The sequence below is a fragment of the Triturus cristatus genome, chromosome 3_1, assembly GCF_964204655.1.
Source record: "Triturus cristatus chromosome 3_1, aTriCri1.1, whole genome shotgun sequence".
Taxonomy (NCBI): domain Eukaryota; kingdom Metazoa; phylum Chordata; class Amphibia; order Caudata; family Salamandridae; genus Triturus; species Triturus cristatus.
The window spans coordinates 249,134,811-249,153,888 of NC_140583.1; the positions used below are offsets into that span (position 1 = coordinate 249,134,811).

General features: G+C 44.4%; 1 protein-coding gene across 1 annotated transcript in view; it reads left to right on the top strand.

Annotated features, from left to right (window-relative positions):
* Positions 1–19,078, top strand: part of LMAN1L (lectin, mannose binding 1 like) — a 245,955-nt gene that overhangs the window by 212,904 nt on the left and 13,973 nt on the right. The window contains exons 11-12 of the mRNA XM_085646314.1: positions 15,276–15,420; positions 18,947–19,068. Of these exons, the coding sequence (XP_085502440.1) occupies positions 15,276–15,420; positions 18,947–19,068 (267 nt within the window). The remainder of the gene's footprint in view (positions 1–15,275; positions 15,421–18,946; positions 19,069–19,078) is intronic.

Consider the following 19,078-nt stretch of genomic DNA (forward strand, 5'->3'; position numbering starts at 1 on the left):
TTTTACGTTCCTTACATACCTAGCATCCTGACCTGACATCAAGGTCTGCCTCCGCACCAGATCCAGCCGCCTAACCAGTTGCAAAGGGTCCACACCAACCACTGCCTTGTGATGGGTTCCCTGATCATCCTGACACTCCTGTGTTATACTAGGTGTAACGTTAGCTGAACCCCCCTCCTCACGCACTGCTTTGCCACCGTTGGCGTTGTTCTGCTCCCAGAGGCTCATTTTCTACCACTTCACCTTCCTCAAGACTCCATCTCTTCATAGTCCAACTGATGATGAGTTTTGATGCCATCCCAAGGCCCCCTGGGTACCATGACCTTTTTATCCTCCACCAATCCATCCTTTTTATTAAGTACCTCTACACCACCTGAAGGCCACCAAAGGGATGTACTACACCCTCCAGGTCGTGCCCCAACCTGCCATTTCTCTGCGCGGTGGCCCTCCTTCCCGGGGTGCATAGCGATCTGTCTGGGTTGCTGCACTGCTGAGATCACGCCAGACTGTCTTATGTCAGCACTGGTACTGTCCTGTACAGGCTGGCCGCGCAACACCTTACCATCTCTTCTTCTCGGGGCCATGGAGAAGCATAAGACTCTCCTGAGTCTGCATAACCGCTGTACTGACAAGCCTGGAAGAGAAAGCATAGTTCCTGGGTGCCGGAATGAGTGTCCCTGCCTGCCTGCTCCATGCCCTGATCTAGATCACAGAACCACCGCCTTGGTACCCTACGCCCTCCTCATCAATGTACCCAGCCTCACTCCCTGCCAGGTAGCTCACCCTTGCTCACGCCGCCTCTGCTGAGTGCCCTCCCAGCCGACAGGGGTCGCGCCTCACTCCTGACCCTTGCGCAACTATACCTTGCCGGGGAACCTGACCCCCTCCTCGCGCTCTGCCTCGTGTAGAGCAGGCCTGGGTCTGAAGGACCTGTGTCCCTGCCCGTTGCCTCGCTGATCTCCTGCACTCTGGAGGCCTCGTCATGGGAGGAAACTGCCTCTTGCGCTGTCCCCACCACACGCTCTTCCTGGGCCCCAGCCGTCACTTCATGCCGAGTGCAGGCTCCGCCCCTCCTTGGTTCTAGTCTTAAATGGGGGATTCAAAAGCGAGATTAGGCAGCGTAGAATCATAGAAGTGAGAGTTAATTGTTTGATGTTTTGAGAGCTGAAAGGGTAAGATGGAGCCCATATTAACTTTGCAGATGTGATAACGAGGATAAGCTTTGTGGGTGATGTTGTGATTAATGTAGATTTTTTTTCCACACTACTCCAGGCCAACTACTTACACTCTTCCTTCAGTGTGTTTATAGCTCTCCAATGCCTTTATTGGTTCAGGTCAACCTTTAAATTGGATGTATGACGTTACAACGCACACTATTACAACGCATGCACTTACAACGCATTTTTTACAACGCATAATCCATTACAACGCATGACATTACAACGCATGACACTACAACGCATTTTTAAAAAATACCTTTACAACGCACTACCATTACAACGCATACTACCTTTACAACGCATACCATTACAACGCATAATATTAAATTACATTTAAGGTAAGTATTAGATAGTATAGGGGTAAAAATTACTATTCTAACTCCAGGGGGTGCAACAGTAGGGTAAGTGTTGGATAGTGTAGGGGTAAAAATTACTATTCTAACTCCAGGGGGTGCAACAGTAGGGTAAGTGTTGGATAGTGTAGGGGTAAAAATTACTATTCTAACTCCAGGGGGTGCAACAGTAGGGTAAGTGTTGGATAGTGTAGGGGTAAAAATTACTATTCTAACTCCAGGGGGTGCAACAGTAGGGTAAGTGTTGGATAGTGTAGGGGTAAAAATTACTATTCTAACTCCAGGGGGTGCAACAGTAGGGAAAGTGTTGGATAGTATAGGGGTAAAAATTACTATTCTAACTCCAGGGGGTGCATCAGTAGGGTAAGTGTTGGATAGTATAGGGGTAAAAATTACTATTCTAACTCCAGGGGGTGCATCAGTAGGGTAAGTGTTGGATAGTATAGGGGTAAAAATTACTATTCTAACTCCAGGGGGTGCATCAGTAGGGTAAGTGTTGGATAGTATAGGGGTAAAAATTACTATTCTAACTCCAGGGGGTGCATCAGTAGGGTAAGTGTTGGATAGTATAGGGGTAAAAATTACTATTCTAACTCCAGGGGGTGCATCAGTAGGGTAAGTGTTGGATAGTATAGGGGTAAAAATTACTATTCTAACTCCAGGGGGTGCATCAGTAGGGTAAGTGTTGGATAGTATAGGGGTAAAAATTACTATTCTAACTCCAGGGGGTGCATCAGTAGTGTAAGTGTTGGATAGTATAGGGGTAAAAATTACTATTCTAACTCCAGGGGGTGCATCAGTAGTGTAAGTGTTGGATAGTATAGGGGTAAAAATTACTATTCTAACTCCAGGGGGTGCATCAGTAGTGTAAGTGTTGGAAAGTATAATGTAATATTATGCGTTGTAATGGTATGCGTTGTAATGGTAGTATGCGTTGTAATGGAATGCGTTGTAAAGGTAGTTTTTAAAAATGCGTTGTAGTATCCTGCGTTGTAATATCATGCGTTGTAATGGATTATGCGTTGTAAAAAATGCGTTGTAATGGTAGTGCGTTGTAAAAGTTGCGTTGTAAAGGTTGTTCCCCTTTAAATTCTCCTCCACAAGCCCTAGATCAATTTCTCTCCACACCTCAATCAATTTCCTTGGGATGTATGACGTTACAACGCATGCTGTTACAACGAAACTGTTACAACGCAAGTAGATTTACAACGCATGCTATTACAACGCAAGTCTTTACATCGACTTGCGCTAGATGGCATGCTAACATTAGAAAAGTGTAATTTACTATTCCAACTCCAGTCCACTTAACAGTAGGGAAGGTGTTGGGATAGTAAACTACACTATTTGTAATGTTAGCACGCCATCTAGCGCAAGTCGATGTAAAAACTTGCGTTGTAATGGCATGCGTTGTAAATCCACTTGCGTTGTAACAGTTTCGTTGTAATGGTAGTGCGTTGTAAAAGTTGCGTTGTAAAGGTTGTTCCCCATTTCCTTGCTCCATCTGTCCCTCGACTTAGATTCCTTCACATGTACACACTTTTTCCCTGCTCTCACTTTCTCAACTGTCCATTCACAATTGACTCCTTTTAATTCCTCCAACAGTCGATCAATCAGTGTCTTCACCCTTCCTTTTTGATTTTTCCCTTTTCACCATTTGTGACCTCATCTTAAGTCATCCTCCCTCAATGTGACTGCAAAAATCCCCCGCACCTTCACGGACATCTCCCCCGCACCTTCATGGACATCTCCCCCGCACCTTCACGGACATCTCCCCCGCACCTTCATGCACATACCTTCCCATTTCATGTTCCTTCCTTACTGTTGCATGAATCCACTTACAGAAAAAGATCATTATTAATGTGAGAAAGATTTGCTGATGTGTTAAGGGGAGGTTGGCATGGTTAAATATTTAAGCCAGAGTACTTTGGGTTAAAGATGTGTATATCATGCTGCTGGGTACTTGATGCCCTGTGATGGCGTCTTCCTCCTGTGGTAAATCGGGCCCTGGATGCCCCTTTGCTCATCAAAATTGAATCCTTCAAATTCTCAGTTTTACCCACTTTCTAATAAATTAGTTGTTGTTCTGGTACACTTCTTGGTAACACTTTTCTTTGACTTCTACTTTTGCTTCCTTGAGTTTACGCTCACCTCTGCTTGTAGTGTGATCGCTCGTATTTCCAAGCTTCCTCACTCTATTTTAGTAGCTCCTACCTTGTGAAATCAAACCACTCACTTCTCCTTCGGATATTTGTTCTTTTGCTCAAGTGCTAGGGATTTCGAGGATGTTCACCGTAAATAGATTCATCTAATCTCACCAGGGTCCTGCCAGGGTTGCGCCCTACGTGCCTGATGGTGGGTTTTCAAAAGTTGGGTCACATTATCCCTGTTTTCTGTTACAATGGGCCGTGCATCACTTTCGTGCTCAGTTTAAGGTGGTTTGCAGCACTTTTCAACCACTTACCATGGAAAAACCGGCGTAACCTGTGCCAAAACTCTTGGCATCTGTGAACAAGGAAAGCTTGCAGCCAATATTCGCGGTGATGAAAGCTTCCTAGAGACAGGCATGCCATGTATTTCAGCAGTACAAAACAATAGGGCAACCCAATTAACCCCAAGGATGTGGGTATAAAACGTTTTAAACAAAGATAAACCTTGAGGATTTATTTAGCTTCTATTCATTAATCAAGTAGTCACCGTAGTGAACTTCATTTTCAAGAACTTAGATAAAGACAATTCACACATTTGATTTTTTTATGCAATCTTTTTTTAGTAGTTTGACATAACCAATCTTTTTATATATACAATAGTAAAAAATATATATATTTTCATTTATACATTGGCAACATAGGACTACTGTCGATTTACCACATATAAACAGTAGTCATTGACACTTTTTATACAGCAATGAACCATCCACAGTTGGTCATACACCAAGAAAATTCTTGTTTAGACAATTGCGATATCATAACACATCAGATGAACTCTGTTTATGCCAAAGAAGTGTCACAGCGTCGACGTTTCGGTCTCCTATCTGATAATATTAATCACCGAGACCATCTTCAGGACCACAGTTGCACCATGTATCTATTATAAACAAATTTATTTCTTCCATTACTAAACATGCTATTTACACATATCCACATCTAAGTTCTAAATATTTGTATTGCCTCTACATTGAAGGAAAACAGGTGTGTTCATAAGGTAACCACCTGATATAGTAAATAGATACCCAGACACCGTAAACTATATAACACCCAATGAAAAAAGATGAAGAGTGAAAAAGATTAAACTCCGTGCACAAAAAGTCAGTTCGAGATGTCCCAGACACCACTCTAGTATCTACAATTACAACCGTCAGATCAGTAACGCACACCACCATCACTCAGTGGACATATCTAATGTGGAGATTTGTTGTGGGAAAGTATGCACTTACTTCTTCGAGACTATAAACACTTCCTAATCTCTTGTTTTGATTCTTAACCGGTTTTCCACCGTAGAAGCCCTTAGTTCTAGAAATCATAATTCCAAAGATACAGCATATCGTAAATACAATTTAATTATACCACAAGTTTGCTCTCTACGTACACAGAGAACCATAGCTCAAACTTCCAACAGTTACTTACAGAGAACGCCAGGTTTCCTCGGCGCTTCGTGAGTCCGTCATCTGTAACCAAGCAAAGGAAACAGACCTAATCACTTAACGATTCCGCCAATTCTCTTCTCTATAACAGTTAGACCACCCGTCTGTGACCCACTCCATTCCTTACCAATAACGGGTATCTTTACTGGCTACACTTCCATTCAACACCTCGCCAATTAGTCCGAGTGTGAGTCGCAAGACGACGCATGCGTTATTTCAAGAGTGGCGTGATGTATATCATCATGAACGCACAGCCAAACAAATCGGCCATCTTGGAATGTGGACGTTTAAACTTCAAATAGTGAGTCTAACACTCAAAATCAAATTAGACTATACCCCGCTGCCTACTGAATATAGCTGACAACCGCGGGACAAAAGTATAAAATGTCAGAACCTATGGAATATATGGTAGATTAAAAACGTCTTGATCCAAAAGGAAAAAACGCTCATTAGTTGAAAAGACTGGTCACCAATGCACCAATGCAGATACAGCAAATACGACAAAAACAGAGGGCAGGACAAAATCCGATAACTCAACTACATGGCTAAGTGACCAATTGTTCATAGCACGATGGCTTATAAAAGGTCATCTATCATTCAGAATAGAAATCTACATAACATCGTCCGATGTAATCAGCTGTATATTAGTCCCCAGAGTTATGTCCTTCATATAAGTAGAAGAGCACGAGATTAATCATTGCACCCATGGTAGAACACTATGTGGAGAATGAACATACCCCCACTGATATGACATGGTTTGTATTGGAGACTGTAAAAAATACAAAACGAAGACAAAATGTTGAGCGCCTACTGACTCTGAAGGAAAACAGGTGGATTTGGTCAGTTAAAACGGTAGAGAAGGGATTGAATTCCTTTATTGAATGGCAAACTTTGGCGACACTGTAATCTATATGGCCCCTTGTTGTCTCACTATATTATACAGGATCCTTCATTATTATCTTTTGTCTGGATAGGGGTTGCTTGGGCCCTTCTAGATCCATACTGGAAGTGCTGCAATCACGCTGTGATTAATCTCGTGCTCTTCTACTTATATGAAGGACATAACTCTGGGGACTAATATACAGCTGATTACATCGGACGATGTTATGTAGATTTCTATTCTGAATGATAGATGACCTTTTATAAGCCATCGTGCTATGAACAATTGGTCACTTAGCCATGTAGTTGAGTTATCGGATTTTGTCCTGCCCTCTGTTTTTGTCGTATTTGCTGTATCTGCATTGATGCATTGGTGACCAGTCTTTTCAACTAATGAGCGTTTTTTCCTTTTGGATCAAGACGTTTTTAATCTACCATATATTCCATAGGTTCTGACATTTTATACTTTTGTCCCGCGGTTGTCAGCTATATTCAGTAGGCAGCGGGGTATAGTCTAATTTGATTTTGAGTGTTAGACTCACTATTTGAAGTTTAAACGTCCACATTCCAAGATGGCCGATTTGTTTGGCTGTGCGTTCATGATGATATACATCACGCCACTCTTGAAATAACGCATGCGTCGTCTTGCGACTCACACTCGGACTAATTGGCGAGGTGTTGAATGGAAGTGTAGCCAGTAAAGATACCCGTTATTGGTAAGGAATGGAGTGGGTCACAGACGGGTGGTCTAACTGTTATAGAGAAGAGAATTGGCGGAATCGTTAAGTGATTAGGTCTGTTTCCTTTGCTTGGTTACAGATTACGGACTCACGAAGCGCCGAGGAAACCTGGCATTCTCTGTAAGTAACTGTTGGAAGTTTGAGCTATGGTACTCTGTGTATGTAGAGAGCAAACTTGTGGTATAATTAAATTGTATTTACGATATGCTGTATCTTTGGAATTATGATTTCTAGAACTAAGGGCTTCTACGGTGGAAAACCGGTTAAGAATCAAAACAAGAGATTAGGAAGTGTTTATAGTCTCGAAGAAGTAAGAGCATACTTTCCCACAACAAATCTCCACATTAGATATGTCCACTGAGTGATGGTGGTGTGCGTTACTGTTCTGGCGGTTGTAATTGTAGATACTAGAGTGGTGTCTGGGACATCTCGAACTGACTTTTTGTGCACGGAGTTTAATCTTTTTCACTCTTCATATTTTTTCATTGAGTGTTATATAGTTTACGGTGTCTGGGTTATATCAGGTGGTTACCTTATGGACACACCTGTTTTCCTTCAATGTAGAGTCAATACAAATATTTAGAACTTAGATGTGGATATGTGTAAATAGCATGTTTAATAATGGAAGAAATACATTTGTTTATAATAGATACATGGTGCAACTGTGGTCCTGAAGATGGTCTCGGTGATTAATATTATCAGATAGGAGACCGAAACGTCGACGCTGTGACACTTCTTTGGCATAAACAGAGTTCATCTGATGTGTTATGATATCGCAATTGTCTAAACAAGAATTTTCTTGGTGTATGACCAACTGTGGATGGTTCATTGCTGTATAAAAAGTGTCAATGACTACTGTTTATATGTGCTAAATCGACAGTAGTCCTATGTTGCCAATGAATAAATGAAAATATATATATATTTTATTATTGTATATATAAAAAGATTGGTTATGTCAAACTACTAAAAAAAGATTGCATAAAAAAATCAAATGTGTGAATTGTCTTTATCTAAGTTCTTGAAAATGAAGTTCACTACGGTGACTACTTGATTAATGAATAGAAGCTAAATAAATCCTCAAGGTTTATCTTTGTTTAAAATGTATTTCAGCAGGGCCTTTCATGCTGCTGCTCCAAGTTAGGGTAACCTCCTGCCTTTTCTCCATTTCTAGGGCCCCCTTTCATCTGTCCGTTCAAGAATTAATAAAGTTTTTCTTTTTTTTACAGCTGGCATTTCTGCAGTAGCTTCCTTATTAGACACACTGATCTTCGACGCATTTAAAAAAAATCTATAAATTATTTCATCATCTTTTGGAATTTTACATCTAGTGCTTTACATTTTGTTGTTTTCAAGTTATTCTTTTTTGTATTGTTCATGTGAATTTTACAGCGCCTCTCTACCTTTGGGGTTAGTGTTGCACTACTTAAAAATACTACGTGGATAGAAATCTAATGAAGGCGGAGGCAGAGTGTGGACCTGAGTTTGGGCTCTATCTTTGAATTTTTCGTGGATTAGGTTTGGGGCCTTCAATCAAAACCAAACTACCTCTGAAGTGAGAGGATCCTCATGTGATGCAGCAATGAAAGTTGTGCCAGTGCCTGGCTGCTGAGCACTGGATGGTCTGCAGAATTTGAACTATGTCTGTGATAAAGTCTAGGATGATGAACTGACATGGTAAGTGTGTGAGTTGTTCCAGATATCATGACTGCGTTGAACGGGAAGATCAGACCATTCGTTTGGGGGGAGGGGATGTTTTGGGACAGTCTCATGGCAGTTGCCCCAATCAGAGATGAGGCCCACATGCTTCATACAGGAAGCTCCCTGCATCCTTGTTTACCTGCTTGAAGGGGAGGGCAATTTTTTTCAAGACAAAGGTCTGTTGCTTTGCCCATGCCTTGAGTTGATTGTGGAAGATGAGTTCAGTCTTGCACCATTGAGTCCGGGCCGGCTCCTGCACCTTAAGACACACATGGCAGTATGACATCAAGTTACGGGGCGTCCATAGCCTGGGCGCACATTATCTGGGAGCTGGCTGTAATCGGCACACAAGCGACAGAAGAGGTCAGTTGATCTATTCAGATTGACGGGACACACATGTAGGTTATAGAGTGTGGAAAAGAGAAATGGACCGCAAAGGATGCAGAATCATTCGGTTCATGTTGATGTGTGGTACCTCATTTGGACCATTTGTTTCCCCAGTATTGAGAAGTCAAGGCAGACAGAGCAAGTTGACCCTTTTTCTCCTGTACTGAGGACTAAACCTGGACACTCACAGCGTGTAATAATGAAGCACGTAAAGCGGTGCAGATGCATTTATCATGGATCATTAGATAGTTTTGATACCAATATTGCTATACGTCTGTGTAGGTGGAATCCTAATTGCTGCACTCCAAGTTTGCTTGGTTCCTTCTTCTTAGGAAGAATGGAAGTTCGAGCCGCCAGAATGGTCTGTTTGTTCAGATCTGAGTACGAGGTGTTGGCCAAGCATGTCAGGTCCCAATCAGATGCTAGGAAGCCACTGAACCCTGCTCTGTAGTGGTTCTTTCTCATTCAGGGTCTAATGACGCCTTTAGAGGGCTTTCATCTTGTCTCATTAAGGATTTGATGCCATGGTAGAGTCTTCTAATCTTAACTCTTTTTAGTCTGTTGCCATCTGCTAGGTCAGATATCATTTTTCAGTGTTGTCCTCTCAGTAAGGTCTAATGTCTTACTAAGGTACTGACTTCTATTTCAATGTCATTTCAGTGTATTTTTTAAATCTCTTAGGGGTAGATGTACGATCACGGGAATTTAGCCCGTTTGCGACCGCAAAATTGGTCAGCCCCATGTGCAAACCATATTTTGCTAGTTGCTAACATATTAGCGACTCGCAAAATATGGTTTGCGACTCGCTATTAGGAAGGGGCGTGTCAAGGGCGTCTCTTCCTAACAGCGAGTCTGACTGCCATGTCGCAAAACACTTGCAGTTTACCACCCTTTTCAAAAGGGTGATAAGCCGCTCGCAAACGGGAAGGGGTCCGCAGGGGACCCCTTACCCTTTGTGAATGGATGTGAAAATATTTTTTAAGAGCAGGCAGTGGTCTCAGGTACCACTGCCTGCCCTTAAAAAATGTAACTGAAAAGTTTCATTTTTCTTTTTTAAATAAATGCATCCCGTTTTCCTTTAAGGAAAACGGGCTGCATTAAAAAAAAAAATGCTTTATTAAAAAAGCAGTTACCAACATAGTAATCTGCAGACCCCAGCAGGCCCCATCCCTGTGAGTGCTAGCCATTCCCAATGGGGTCGTAAATTGCGACTGCCTCATGAATATTAATGAGGCATACAATTTGTGACTCCATTGGGAATCACAAACAGTGTCTGAGACACTGTTGTACATTCACATATGTGAGTCGCAATTCGATGCAATTTGCGACTCACAAATCTGAATGTTTGTACATCTGCCCCCAGTTGCAGTAATGTCTGGTGTTAGTTTAAACTACTCTTCTCAGTGGGACTGGCTACTTTACTAGCTAAACACAACATTGCTAACCCTGGTGATCGGAGTTAGCTCCGCCCTTTGATGCTTGGTTGAAGGGCAAGGATTGATGTTCGAATTTGGACGAAACCATATACGTTGCCAGGGGTTGTGTATACAAGCACAGCAGAATCTTGGTGGGACCATTTTCAATTTAATGCAAATTGACATTAGGGGGTATGAAATGGTAAGCGTGAGCCTTTGATGGGCTCTCAAAATTAAGAAGTTTATATAGTTTTGTAATGAATGAAACATGCAAATTGGGGGTGTGGTAATAAGTGTGAATTCAGCATGTTGTTTCCTTTCAAGTTTTCATTGCATGATACTACTTTTGATTCCTTCATGTATCAAGGGATAACTTTGGCAAAAGCAATAACAAGAGTTTTATAAAGAAAATTGCACTTCTCTTGTCTCAGTAAGATCTGATGTCATGTCAGAATGCTGTCTTTTCCCTCTAGGGTTTAATATCTTGATAGCCCACTCTCCTGTTCTATCAGTAAGGTCGAAAGTCTTGTTGGAGCACAATTTGAGAACGCTAATTAACAAAAATAAAAATGGACCTGACATTAATTTTGTGTTACTAACTGATGGCATTTAAATAACGTGCACAAACACAAATGAGAAAGAGTTTCTCTGTAAAACAGAAAAATATTGCGAATAATTTGTATCTGCTGGTGTTATTGCGGTTCCCTGTATCTTTCCTTAGCTAATAAAATGTAACTTTTCAAGGCTGAAGGTTGTGCCTGTTGGCAAAGGGGAATGTTTTCGGTTCCATTGTTTATTATGTGAAGTTTCCTTCACCATGAGGCGTGCAGGCAGAATGATGCGAGGTTGTGCAAGTGATGAATCCATGCAGTGTGTTTTAAAGTTGGTATTTTAGTTTTGGTGGAAAGATTATATGAATCTTGAATGACTACACAAAATGTAAACATGTGTTTTGTATATTAATGATACATTGATATCTGTGTCTGGACAAAAGCAAAATAAATCTTTGGTTTTGACGTAACCTTGTTTCCTAAATCCTTGGCTGAGTGAATATGATGTATTTAAATATGTTACACTTTCATACCTGCCAACTCACATGAGGCCACTGTGTGACACACAATATCGGCTCCCATCAATCCCACTGTCTCCTGGTGAGGAGCCGATATCACACGGTGGCAGGGAGAACTAGCTGAAAACTAATGTAAATAGTGCGTGTCCAGCTCCTTTTCAGAGGCTTTGAACTGCCGAAGTCCATTAAGGGGTGTGAAAACACCCCAGGTTTTCTGCACCAGCCTCAGTAAGCTTTTGTTTAGGTCTCGCCAACGCAGTGCGCATGTGCTGCATAGGAGGAGACCTCTTGTAATCGATTCACTTTTTTGGCCAAAAACGTGCACGCGTTGCATTGCTTTCAATGGCAACGCGTGCACGTTTGGCGATTTCTTTGCGGGAGCGAGCTTTGAAACCATCTGTTTGTAATTAACTTGCAAACAGATGGTGCCCTTGGCTTGCTCCCGCAAGGGAAACGCTCTGCGAGTCTCGCTTGTTTTTTTTAATCTTTGAAACTGAGCGAGGCACTGCTTCACGGACACCGCGCTCGTTTTTTTAATATATTTCTTAACTTTAGCATTGAGCGCAGCGCCCGCTTCAAGGACACTGCGCTCAGTGTTGAAGTTAAGAAATATATAAAGAAACCAAGCATGCTGTCCATGAAGTGGCGCTGTGCTCAGTTTGAAATGTAAGCATTTGCAATGCAATTGGACTGATTAAATGCTTGTTTGTTGTTGTAATTGATGCTTTCTGCCGCCGCACACTGTGCCATTTCAGCCCACAGCAAGAGACGCGCGCCCTGTGTTCTTCAATAAACACGGCACCCGGCGCATTTTTTTATTTTTTTTTTACAGCTCTCACAAATGGCCTCCTTTGGAGAGGGAACGCGTCCTTTATTCAGCAAACACCAGAGGCTCCTATGCACGCATTGAATACAGGGGCTCTCTGCCTGCCCCGCCCACACTGCTTCATGTTAATACAAGCCTAGGCATATATTTTTGTGCAATGCCACCCTGCAATTTGTGGGAAGCTTTCTGGGTGGAGGGGCGTTGTGTCCAGCTCCATCCACCGCTCTCTGCCTCATTTGATGATTCTCGTGAACTTTCCTCCTCCTTTTGCCCCTGGTCTTGCGTGACTCGTCCCTTCCAGCACCAGTGACAGACCTAATCCCCTGTGTACTCTCAGCTTCCTTGTCGGTCTACACTGACTCTAAACTAGAAGGGTGACAGCGCCTCCCCTGTTTCCTGCATCCTCCGCCTCACCCCCTGACACCATTTCTGGGGACTATGACCAGGTTCAGTCCCCTCCACCCTTTATCACATTCAGTTCATGGTGATGGTGGAAACTCTGAGGGGGAAGCTTGCCCTGGGGCACACATTCAGATGCACGCAGATACACCTGCCCCGCTTCCCTTCCCTCTGCCTGTCCCTTGTAGATGGAGAGCAAGCACCTGGCTGGGGATGGGGAGCACGGGCTGGATCAGCAGGTGCCGTGTGGGAGCAGAGGTCCGGAGTGCCTCCCTTACTGGCTTCAGTGTCCTGCCTTACATGCCCGGCTTCCTTTCGCACAACAGTGCTGAGGTTACACATGCATTGTGAATATCCGTGGAGAATCCTTTGCCAGCTCAAGTCACTGCATCGGAGAGTGTACCCCCGAGTATCTCTATGCGCCTTAGAGCAGGTGCAGACTGGGTGTTCTTAGCTTGCCTTGATTCACACCTGTTAGGCCCTCTGAAGCAGTCAGTGCATGTGTCCTAGATGTTATGCGACAGGTGAGTGAAGTCTCCGAGCCATTTCTAGGCTATGAGCGCATGCCCTCTCCCCAGAGGGAGGACCTGTGAGACTCCTTGTGCCACTGGTCACAGTGCTGCTTTAAAGGGCTCTTTCGGGCTCCTCTTGCACCGTGTGTCCTCCCTGCCCCAGGGAACAGCTGCTCTCCAGCCCTCTGTATTCCAAGGCTGCGATGGGAGTGGTGTGGGGGTTCATAGCGCTGCTGTGCAGGCATGCTCTCATGCTCAGCAGAAGCTCATATCCCCTGACTCTTGACTGACTCAATCTGCCATCATGGACACGTTCACTAGACCCTTGGTAGCGCATCCTTCGGACACTGGCACCAACACCACTGCAAGAGGTCTGGGGTATCAGTTCAGACAGCATGCTAAAAGTAGAATCCATGTTGTGGAAACACAACTAACAATAACATAACATCAACTTCTTTGAGTGGACAATTGAAACCACGTGACTCTTTCAAGTGCAACATGTGTTTATGGATAACGTTCCTTTGTGTGTTCCGATCATCACAACATTTTTCACACACCCTCTTGTGTAACTTTCTTTCAAGTTTTACATTTCTTTATGGGTAAATCTGTTTCGCATTTTACCTTTCTTTGAAGCTAACTTTCTTTCATAATATTTTTTTATGGGTGATATCTCTTCATGTGTACTTTTGTGAGTATCTCTCCTCGGTGTATAGAGCTTTCTTTAAGGTTACCTTTCCTTTCTGTTTACATTTCTCTATGTGTAACCTTTCTTTAAGGATACCGTTCTTTCATGTGTAATATTTGTTTATGGGTAACTTTCCTTTCTGCTGACATTTCTCCATGTGTAACCTTTCTTTATGGGAAACACCATCTTTCATGTGTGACCTTTATTAGTAAATTTCCTTCAGCTGTGACTTTTCTTATGGGTAACTTTCCTTCCTGTGTAATATTTTCCTTGGGTAACTTTCCTTCATGTATAACGTTTCTTTGAGGTTACTTTTCCTTCCTGAGTAATATGTCTGAGAGTAACTCCTTTCTGTGTAACACTTCTCTATGGGTAACCTTTTTTCTGTGTAACATTTCTCCATGGGTAACACTTCGTTGTGGGCTTTTCAACATGCTGCACAGCAGCCACAATGCTCTAGAACATAACTTGAACACAATGGCAAAGCCAATATCTCTGGCTAAACACTTCTAAGGTCCCAAAGGCAAGTCCTATTGGCTATGCCAATGCCTGTTTTTTTTTTGGGAGGAGGGGGCTTGGGGATGCGATGGAGGCCAAATGTGCCTCGTAGGTTCTTCTCGGGATGCGGCCTGCACCCTCCTCACACAGTGAGATTGTTCTTCAAGTTGGCAGGAATGCATTTTGTTCTGCGTAACATGTATTGTTTGAAACAGTATAAATAGATACATGGTGCTGTCAGTAGGATTCTGTGACTTTTCTATTTGGGCTGCTTTCTAATGTGATCTCTGTTGGTGTGCACTGCTTTTGCATTTGTTTTAGAGCTTTATTGACTTCAGAATCACTTTAAATCGCTTCGCATAGTTGCACTGTTGGCTTATTTTAAATTAGCATCAAACTTGCTCAAAAAGTGCCCATTTATGGACTGTTTCTCTCTGAGCACACATTAGTTGTCCTTGAATAGAGTAATTGCTGCTCATTCTAATTGACCATGATATTTGATAGCGTCGTTTTTAATCTGTATGGTGTAATGTTTCTTTAAACAATCTATATGCAGAGATATACAATTGATTTTCTGCCTTGCACTATGTTTGCTGGCTAGAGCCTTTTGGTAAATTCTTTTTGCTAAAGTTTTAAATCCACTTTACCTCCTACTGATGCTGCAGATCGGCCTTTCTTATAAAATGGAAGTGGCAACAGTTCCAGTTCTCTTAGGAAGGTCTGACGCCACATTGGTTGCTCCCATTTTATTTCATCAAGGCCCAGTGTGATGCCACAGCTTTCTTTAGTTCTGGCGTCAAGCCATAGTTTTTCTTGTACTTATTAAGGTCTGAAGTTGTGTCCAACTTTCCCTGTACCCTGTAAGCTGAATGCCAAGTTAGATCTGTCTTGTACACAGCAAGGTCTGGTTTTATGTCAGAGGGCTGCCACATCTCATTCATCTGGCCTTCACAGATCCAACATTGGAAAGATCGCCGCAAAAGCAAAGGAGATGCATCAATCCGCTGGATCCAGCACCGTTCCCCAAAGCAGTATTTCTGACATCAAGGAACACGTTGACGTGGTCAAGAGGAGCCTCCAGAGCCTGGTGAAGAGCCCGGTAAGTCGTTGGGGGTGTTGGCATTGGGCTATGAGTGGAGAGAAAGAAGAACCAGTGCCAGTCATAGTTTTTACCATCTCACCTGATTTCTGTCTTGGGTCTTTCAGTGCTTGCTTTATAAAAGAATAAGCACCAGGGGCCGTATTACACAAAGTGCCCTGGGGTTGCAATGGGCGTTTGCGCCCACTTTGTGCGCTCCCGGGGCATCTTGGTATTACAGAAGGGGCTGCAGATGCTTGTGCGTTCCCTTCTGTAATTCTAAAAGTGGTGGCGCACATATAGCGCCAGTGCTTTCTCAAGAGAGTGTTCCCTCATTTGCATGGGAGCATGACCCCATGTAAATGAGGGAATCCCCTTGTCTCTGCGCCTGCACCGTATTGTATACTCGGGCGCAGAGGCAAAGAAGCTGTTACGAGGCGCACTATCAATCAATCGACCAATCAGGCGTTTGTTAAGCGCGACTACTCACCCGTAAGGGTCTCAAGGTGCTGGGGGTGGGTGGGGGCACAGGATCCATTACATCAAGGAGGGGGTCCCTCGAAGAGCCAGGTTTTGAGGTTTCTTGCTAAGATGAGAAGCAATGTTGTCTGCCTGAGCTGGAGCAGAAGGGCGTTCCAGGCTTTGGCCGCGAGGAAGGAGAAGGAGCGGCCTCCGATCTGGTTCTTCTGGTTCGAGAGACCACAGCGTAGGAGAGCTGGGATGATCGTAGGGTCCTTTGGGGTGCGTGGAATTTGAGTCAGCTGTTCAGGTATGCTGGTCCGGTGTCGTGGAGGGCCTTGTGTGCGTGGGTGAGCATCTTGAAAGTGACTCATGCCTCGATGGGGAGCCAGTGGAGTGTGCGCATGTGCTGGGAGATGTGGCAGTGTCTTGGCAGGTTGAGGCCCAGTCTTGAGGCGGCGTTCAGGATGTTCTGTAGCTTGCGTGTGAGGTTTTTGTTTATTCCGGTTGCCGTAATTGAGTCTGCTGGTGACCAGGGCGTGAGTGACGGTCTTTCTGAGTTCTAGGAGGATCCATTTGAAGGTCTTACGTAGGAGGAGGAGAGTGTGGAAGCAGGAGGATGAGACAGAGTTGATCTGGCGTCCCTTTTGAGCTCGGAGTCCAGGATGATTTCAAGGTTGCGTGCGTGGTCAGTGGGTGTGGGCGGGTGTCCGAGGGTCCGAGGGCGGGGGGCCTCCTGGTGTCGTTCCAGGTGTTGGCATTTGGGCCCATGATGAGTACTTACGTCTTGTTGGTGTTTAGTTGTAGACAGCTGTTTTTCATCCATTTGGCGATGGCTTCTGTGCCTTCTCGAAAGTTATGTCTGGTGGTGTTGGGTTCGTTGGTTAGGGCAAGGATGAGTTGGGTGTCGTCTGTGTATGACACAATTTTGAGTCCGTAGGTTCTGACGATGGGGGCGAGCGTAGCCCTGTAGACGTAGAAGAGCATAGGGCTGTGGGAAGACCCCTGAGGGACTCCGTAGGTGGTTGGTGCAGGGTCCGAGAGGAAAGGGGGGGGAGTCTGACCCACTGCGTTCTGCTGGAGAGGAAAGAGCAGATCCATTCGAGGGCCTTGTCCTGGATCCCTGAGTCGTGGAGTCTGCGTATAAGGGTGTGGTGGGAGACTGTGTCGAACACCGCTGAGAGGTCGAGGAGGAGGAGGGCTACTGTTTCTCCTTTGTCCAGTAGGGTGCGGTAGTCATCTGTTGAGGCGAGGAGGGCGGTTTCCGTGCTGTGGTTTTTTCTGAAGCCGGATTGGGAGGAGTCAAGGATGTTGTGCTCTTCGATGAATGTGGCGAGATGGCTGTTGATGGTTTTCTCGATGACTTTCGCAGGGAATGGGAGCAGGGAGATGGGCCTGTAGTTTTTGAGGTTGGTTGGGTCCACCAAGGGATTCTTCAGGAGGGGGTTGACCTCCGTGTGTTTCCAGTCGTCTAGGAACAAGGCAGTCGCCAGGGAGCGGTTGATGGTGTGGCGGAGCATGGGTGCCATGGCGTCGGCAGCTCTGTTAAAGATGTGGTAGAGGCAGGGGTCCGTGGGGGCCCAGGAATAGATTGACTTCATCTTCTTCAGTGTGTCTTCAGTGGTGAGGGCTGTCCAGTTGTCAATCGCTGGCTTCTGGGTGTTGGTTGGTGGGGGTTCTGTGTGTTGGTTGTCTTCGTCGAAGTTGTCGTAGATGCTCTTGATTTTGTGGTGAAAGAACGTGCTGAGTTTCTCACAGAGGTCTTGTGAGGGAGGGATGTCAGTGGACTCACTGGTGGGTTGGGCAAAATCGTTGATGGTGTTGAAGAGTTCTTTGCTGTTGTGTGAGTGTGTGGAGATTCTGTCTTCAATTGCTTTATTTCCTTGTTTTTCTGATGAGTTGGTGGTGGGTGTTGGTAGCGGCTCTGAAGTTGTTGTGTGCTTCTGTGGATTTGGTGTTCCCACAGGCCTTTTTGAGGCGGCGGCAAGTGCGTCTGAACTCTTGAAGTTCGGTGGTAAACCATCTGGCTTTCTTGGCGTGGGTGTTGTTGTTTTTCTTGAGGGAGGCTATGGTGTTGAGTATGAGTGCGCCCCCTATCTGTAGTCCTCTGAAGGGGGTAAAGGGTGTCCTTGTGGATCCCCTAGACAGCCACTTGCAGGCGGGTGCAGGCACTCACTGCACCTGCCTGCAAGGTGGTCTCTAATCCCCTTTAAAAGTGCAGGCGCCTGCCACCTGCACAGTGAAACACGGAACGGCTGCTCTGTTTTTCACCTGAATGCGCTGTTCCCAGGTCATCACGAGTTCGTACCTGCCCTGGGGGCAGCGCAGTCTATATAATAGGGCTCACTGGGCAGAAACAGCAAAAGGGCACCCTATACATAATCGGGCCGCAGGAGCTCATAGTTTTCCCTCAGAATTCTGTCTCTGGAGATGCCAAATATCGAGATTGCCAAATACCAAGGCTGCTTAGTATTGATTCCACCTCCTACCTTGTCCATCTAACACCCTGCATCTTTATCTCTTGAAGGCTCTTTTTCATCCCTGCTTTCTCCCTTTCTCCCTTTGTCACTGTTTTCCTGTATTTTTAATTCCTTTTTCTCCTCTCTCTTCTTTCCCGCTTTTTATTTTTCTCTGTCTTATTCTGGGTCAAAGTCTGATGGTGAAAAATAGGTCCTAGTGCCCATAAATGAGTGCCACCTTTTAACTCAGGTCAATAGGTCTTACATAGGGATATTGGGAACATCACCATTTTTTCTGGCAGTTTTAAGTGTGCTCGTCTCTGACCTTGTTCACTGTACAAGGGAGTTATCATGCTTATTTTCCATGAAGTCTTTTGGTTCTATTGGACATTAATAACCCAGTTATATAAACAAAATATTTTTCCATCCAAAGGGAAGTGAGGAACACAGGAGCTTACCATGTCTCTTGTGGGCCAAAGGGTGCCCAGAGCCCTTTAAGCCTGTTTTTGGCTACGCTTCTGAGGTGGCCGCGCATTCGCATATGTTTAACATGTTTCACTGTTTAGCAAGTCAATTTAAAACCTTCCCTTACACAGTCTACGCTATTCATGCTATTTCAATTCTTGCAGGCGCATGGCCATAGACCTCTGTGCCCAGCAGCTCCATTGGTGCCCTCTTGTGTGTCCAGCGGCAGCTTTCTACTGTTCCTTCTGATGCAAACCATATGTACAATGTGTTATCTTATGTACAGGTCAGTCTAC